Source organism: Anopheles marshallii, chromosome 3 (assembly GCF_943734725.1).
Source record: "Anopheles marshallii chromosome 3, idAnoMarsDA_429_01, whole genome shotgun sequence".
In the NCBI taxonomy this organism is placed as follows: Eukaryota; Metazoa; Arthropoda; class Insecta; order Diptera; family Culicidae; genus Anopheles; species Anopheles marshallii.
In genome coordinates this window covers 24,254,398-24,261,264 of record NC_071327.1, presented here as the reverse complement: position 1 = coordinate 24,261,264, position 6,867 = coordinate 24,254,398, and the positions used below count along the sequence as shown (strand labels likewise).

Sequence of the window (6,867 nt, the reverse complement as noted above, 5' to 3'; positions counted from 1 at the left end):
CTTACTTTTTACAGATACTCTTATCTTTCATACCCTTTTTCAGAACTCCTCCTCTTAGGTAACCTGACTCAGTCAGTATAGTAGTGAGTGTTTCTTCAATTTCAATTCGCTCCACAAATTATTATTGTGATCATCTTCTGCTCTATAGATTTGTTCATTTCTTCTCTCTTTCCCTTTCTTAAACACTAGGCAAAACGCAATAAATAGTAGTACGCAGTACTGCGGGGGTTCGTTCAGACTCAAATTTTCCACTCTGCTTGTCTTCGCATTGTTTCGCTAACAAAGCAATTGAATAATGGTTTTTTTGTTTTCTTGCCAAATGTACTCCACCCATGCTGACCTTCAGATGGACGCGAGTGTGTGCGCCAGGATGTCCTGACGTCGAGAAGTGGAAGTAGTTCGAGAAGTCACGCAACCGTGCGCCTTCTATTAAATGCTGCCCCGCACGCGGGCTTTCGGTTCAGGTCACGCATAGCTTTGTGCCAGGTTGGGTTGCTGTTGGGGTTGGGTCTGCTGCAACGTACCGGCACCACAGTGCTCCGACAGATGACCGCTCAGATGCGAACCACCAGTTGGATCGAGCGTCAGGTTCACGTTGCAGGTGCCACGCTCCACCCAATGCTTTAGCCGACCACGCAACTCCTCCAGACTCTTCGATTTGGCCTTGTTGATACGCTTGTACTTGACATCCTTCGGTTTCGTCACCGACCGATGGTTTGACATGACGCGATTGAAGTTCGTGACGGCACCCTGTACCTTGCAGCCCTGCGACGGCGTATCACAAAGGACCGACTCCACGTCACAGCTGCTGCTGGTAATGATTACCGGTGCGCCCTCCTGCCGTGCACCTTCCGGCTGATCGGTGGAGATACATTTTTCCGTGCGGTTTTTAAACTTGTCCCGCTTCTCACTGACGGCGTCCGGTTTCGGCGAGGTGGGCCCCGTGGTGGACCCACTGTCCGTCGCGTTCGTACCGCCACCGGTCGCATTCTGCGGTTCCGGATCTTCCTCCACACTGTACACGGTTTCGAGAATTTCGGGCCGCCGCAGGAAGCAGTTCGAACGGCGGGTGTTGTTGTACTTCAGGTTCGTCTCTATCGCGTCCGAAATGGACCGCACGATCGTGACGTCGTTCGTCATCTTGTTTGAGCCACAGCGCGACTTGAGACTGCCGCCACCACTGATGCTGCCCCCGAAGTAGATCGAGCTGTTGCAGTCCGAATCGACGTCCTCCAGTACGACGGCCGAATCGGAATCGTTGAGCGAATCGAAGTCATTGCTGTTGCTGCCCGTGTGCATCCCGGGTGCATCCATGCCCACGTCCATGATGCCGTGGTCGATCAGGCGACTAGAGAGGGTTTCTATGATCTTCTGCTGCCGGTAGATCGTCAGCTCACGCTGATAGATCACGTTCGACACCTGCTTCTGTTTGCGCATAATGCGCGATTCGAGCAGCAGCAACTGGCTGGTAAGATAGTTCAACTGTTCCGTCTTTTCCTTCTGCAGTCGGTGGTTCTGTTCTTGCTGTAAGGTTGCGTAAAAGGAGGAAAAAAAAGAGATAATTACTTCACTGTTCAAACATTGTTTTTGTACTGTTGTTAATCTAGAACGTATGCTTTGCTGGGGTTGGAGGTCCATTTCAAGGTACTCAAGATAACCCCTTTGGAGAAGGATAAAATAAAGCTGTAAACAAACTCGTCTGTTACAAGTGCGAACAAACGCAACTACATCGTGAAGTGAACTTTTCTACCCAAACTAATGATGCTCAATATTTCAACACGCAAAAAGCGCATGTTTGCCGATGTACTCGAACGTACACAACCCAGCTACTGCATTAACGTTGCATCAACCGACCCACAGCTCGCTCATTCTGCCGCTCGTTGCGTGAAACATTGAACACAATTCGCACGGTTTCATCTCAATCTCAACCGCAAACGTGAACCGCATTCGGATGGTGGTGGATTGTGTAAAGGATTTATGCGCCAAGTTTCGCTTCTTACACCCCGAAACATCCCGCACTGGCCGGGTCGAAAAGGGAGAAGGTATGAAGTGTAATAAATAGATTACAACCACACGAGCGGGAGCAGGATTTAAGTGGTTGATGGGAAACTTTTCTGCTCACTTCTCTAGGCGAAACATTCGTACTGGCGTTGCGTTCCGTTTCTTGCACGAAAGGATGCACCATTTTGTTGTACTCGCTTTTACGAAGAAAGTTACACGGTTCTTTGGCGTTTTTTTGTGTGTGTTCTTTTCTCGCGTCGTTAGTAAATTCTTCCCCCAAACGGGTCCGTTACGGGTGTTTGGAAGGCTTTTTTTTCTATTTCTGGTCCGCGCCTTGGACTGAATGGTTGGTTGTTGTTGGGAAAGGATGCATGTAATCCTATTTGTGGGTAGACGCTTTATGTCTTGACGTGAAAAGTTTTAACAAGAAAAGCCGCTATCTGACAAACGAAATGTTCATCCAATTGGCAATCGGTCGGAGATGGTTTTGCTATGTTTGCGCCGGGAGACAGCTTTTTGCACATTGTAGTTTGAAAAAATATTAGTCTAGGTTGTGGTGTGGTTTTTCAATCATTCAGAAGACGGTCGTATATTTACATTTTACATAGAAAATCACTGAATAATAAAGAGAATAATTTAAAATAATGCTTTTAAGCCGCAAACAAAAGTTTGCAAAAGTATTTTTTTTCCATTCAAACAGTTTTTATTCAAACATTCCTTCAACAACAACTTCAGTAAAAGGTAACCAACTTACCAATCAGCAAAACATCTGCTACAAAATCGGAAAACGAAAGCAAATTACCTCAGATTAGCGCATGATTGATCGCACTCAACTGGGACAGTTTCAAACACTCACTCCCCCGTTTTGCTTTACATCGTGCCGTTGTACGGATATTGTTTTCTAAACTGTTTACCTTGCTGAATAGACGCATCCCGACGTTTCACGGTCAAATGGGTTCAAACTGCCCCCCCTCGCGCGCAAGAGTTCCCGAAGGGCACGTGGCAAATCCACAAACCCGACTCCCACGGCTCCATATCCTTTCGAGGAACGTGTTACCGAATGGTTGGTTTTTTACGAACCAGAGGCTGACAAAATCTAATTTGCGGTCCTTTTGGTCAGTTTCGCTTGTTTTGCTCGTTACCATTTCGTTGCGCAGTTTGTTTCCAGGTGGATGTGGTATCAGCGCGGTAGCTAACCGTGTGCACCGGTAGGGAGATTGCGTTTGACTTTTAGTAGCTTCAACCAAGCTGTCGAAACGTTGGCCTTTCGCCGACCTGTAGGCTGTACCCACTTTCCTTGGAAAAAATCGATCCATTCCGCTGAGCTGATTAATTGCAAAAGTTGTTGAACCAGTGCCAAGGAAAAACAAATTAATGATGCTAGATTTCGTGGCACGGGAAGATTCATCCTGGTCCGACGGAGCCCACAATTTTATGCAATGTTGTGCCGTTTGGATATGGACAGAAAGAGTCGAGGTTTGTTTTAACGTTTACCGGTTACAATTTAAAAAAGAAAACTTAAATTGTGCTGTACTTTCGTGATGCTAAAGGTGTCTTATCGTGCTTAATCCCAGTTTCCAATCCCATGTTTTATAGCCAGGAGTTGAGCTTTTCTCATCTACTGCTCATTTTGATGCTACACTTCTCCGTCTGCATTGACAAAGTTTTGTCATCTCTCGCCTCGGTCCTTCGTATCGTAACAGACCCAAGATTGTTCCGAACAAGCTGTAGAGCTTTGTCGTAATTTTATTTCCCCCCAACCCATCGCGCCAACAGGCTGTCACGAACGTGTTGCTTTATTTTATCAACATCCCATCGCGTGGCATCGCCAGTCGACAAACGCGTGCCTTGCGAGAGTTGAGAACGGAGACTGGGTAGACGATGTGGGAAATTTAATTTTCCCACATCCTTACACGTGCCCAGTGTGAACAATTAATCTCTCTCTCGCACTTGCTTGCTACTGGGGAGTGGTGTTAGTAAGAAATATCATAAATGGTAGTATTATGATGGGTAGTAATATTTCATGCTATAAAAACCACATACTGGTCGTATGTATGTAATCCCCACCTTTAAATACTAACAACATAATTTCAAACTCGGGAAAATGGATGTTGGAAGTTCTTTCGTATTTAACAGTGCGCCATATCGAACCATGACATACGGTCAATCGCTCCAATACGGTGCGTTGAAATGTTAGATTGGATGTTAGCGAAAGGTGTTTCCATATTTGGAAATAGATTTCCCGGGAAAAACGGCACCAGAAGATAAGCCTATAAACGGGAACCCAAGCTCGGTGAGTTGTTTTTCGATGCAGGGCGCGGAAAATTGTTTCATGCGTGGTAGGAAACACACACGAATAACTTGCAGGAGCATGTTGTTTTATATTTTTAAGCCCTGGGTTAGCCCTGGTAAAAGCACAGCGCCATAAACCGTGAGTATGTAAAACATTCTTTTGAAAAAAATGAAAACGGAAACAATCCGGCATAGTCTGGGTTTTTATTCCTCCTACCCAACCGGCTAATGGTGGCCAGGCTAGGTTGCTGGAGATTTGTTGCTAGAGAAGGTAGGCAAACGCGAAAAAAAGTTGATTGGATTTACCATACCTTGGACATGCTACAGGTTGGTTAATCTACCTAACATCCGAAAAAAAAGAAACATTCCGTTTCCGAATCGTTTGCCGGTGTTTGCGGGTGGAAAAGGATTTACTAATTCAAGCAGCAATGTAAGCAAACTCGTCGGATTTTTCATATGAAAACGGCAAGATTGTATCACATTCTTCCTACAAACATTCTACTTTCACTTCAAGAGAATCCAAAAATATCTTCAACTTCACCATTTAATATGATTAACTCACCTTACGAATTACTTTTCTACCTAAAAAGGTTTGATCATCATAATGAAAAATATTTCCCCTTGCGTTACCAGATCTGTAATATTGATCAATGTATCACGTCAAAATGACACACTCTCTTCACACAGTTTGTCGGTTAGTGGAGCCATCGGGATTGTCAGCTAACAAGTAAGTAACCGGCAAACCGCCACACACCAGCGTTCGTGACCTTTCGCATAATCGCATTAGCACCTTTAGGCCCCATCAAACTGATGAAAAACGCGTCACGGAAGTCGGTGGGAATAATTTATCTTCCACACTCCGGGCTTTTCACGCCCAAACCCGGTGGTGCCGCAAATTTTAACTCACTGAACCCTGCCGGAAGACTCATCCGTTGTTAACATATGGAGCTCATTTTTTTCACGTTAAACCTCTCAACAGCCACGAAGCAACAAAAGCGTTGCTTGTAATTTGACTTTTTCCCTTTGTTACATTTAGTTGCACGTTTTTCACACTCTCAGCTTGAGACCCAAAATGCGGCAGTAATGCTAGATGTTTTTGCTACGCTCCTGCTAAGATGATGCAAGAAGTCGCATATAGACGTACACGTCACACCGCAGGATTCGTCCGGATGGTGTCGACCGTTAACGATCATGATAGCTTCCTCGCTGTTTGATAATGATGTTGATGGGTTAATTCCGACTTTGCACGTTAAATTGAGCGCACCGAACCTGACATAATGATGTAAAGCACCGATAAAGAACGCTTCCGAACGTTTTTGTTACGGACGATAGGTATCGCCACCTCCCCAACGCACTCTTCACCCCATTCTTCGAAGGGTCATCCTTGTCGATCCTGAATTCAGTGCTTCATCGCGGACGGAACCCATCCATCCATCCAACCAGAAGAATTTCCCGGCTGTTGTTGGGCTGTTGTTTAGCGTGTTATCCCTTTCGGGAGGAAAACGTACCTGTAACGAGAACGCCTTCTTCCATGCCATGATTTGCTCCGATTGATTTCGGCACCGGTTGCGAAGCTCGTTGATAATGAGATGCGCATTTTTCATGTCTTTAGGTTCCTCCTGTGTGGGTAAAATAACGGATACGGATTGGAAAGCTATTAGCTTCGGTAGATAAGCATCTTATTTTACGGGAATTCACCGTAAAGGATGTCGAGTGCACTCGGCATCGGAATCGGAACTAAGGAAACGCACCTAATTGGATTACCGGGTGAGTCAAAGTACGGTTTAGGAACGGTTTTTCCAAACCCATTTACGGAGGCTTAGGGAAATCTTGGGAAAATTAAAAACATTCGATGTCATGACCCCAAGGGCACCCTTTGCCTTCGCTTACGCTGTGGTTCAGCGTACGAAACCTACCTCCTCATTATCACAGTTGTTGTGCTGGTCAGTCGCTTCACTTTTCACCGTTGTTGCCGGCATCTTGATTGGGAGGGGGATGGTTTTTCACTGTCGATGATTAATTTTCCAATTTCTCTGCTCTCTGCTCGCTGTCGGTATCCTTTTTGCTTGCTTGTTCCCGTCCCCCACACTGTTCTGCTTCGTTATGAGATCAAGCTTTGGGGAGTTGAAAACTCCTGCCCCTTGCAAAAACGCACAACTGTTGCCTTTGCAAATATTGATCCTTTCTTTTTTTTTAAGGTTGATTGGTAAGATTGGAAGGGTGTTGCTATCGTTTACGTTCTGCCAAGCTTCGGATTGGCACCGGTCGTTCCGCGGCGGTTCATGACTTTCCACACCGCACTATCAATCACCTCCAAGTGTGCCGGCATCGGTAACCGGTGTCGCATAGTGACAAATAATAAATGGAAGGTACAGCCGAATATGCTGCCTTCGGAACGGTGTTGCGCATGCTGTAAAGAGATGGAAAAATTGGATGCTTGGATAAGTAATTGTTTGTTTAAATTCGTCCAAAAGAATTGATTCCACGAATACATTTTGGTTGTACGTTTTAAGAAGCATAATAAGGTTGTTATATTCCATTCTTCAAAACTACACGGACTCTAGGTCTATATAG

At 45.4% G+C, this 6,867-nt stretch overlaps 1 protein-coding gene across 1 annotated transcript; it reads right to left on the bottom strand.

Moving 5' to 3' along the window:
- Window positions 1-465: 465 nt before the first annotated feature.
- LOC128712231 (uncharacterized) lies at window positions 466-6,275 on the bottom strand. Its single transcript, XM_053807126.1, has 3 exons — window positions 6,210-6,275; window positions 5,802-5,912; window positions 466-1,524 (listed from the first exon to the last, which is right to left on the bottom strand). Exons 1-3 carry the CDS (start codon window positions 6,270-6,272, stop codon window positions 466-468), a joined length of 1,233 nt encoding a protein of 410 aa, XP_053663101.1. The 5' UTR covers window positions 6,273-6,275.
- Window positions 6,276-6,867: the final 592 nt, after the last annotated feature.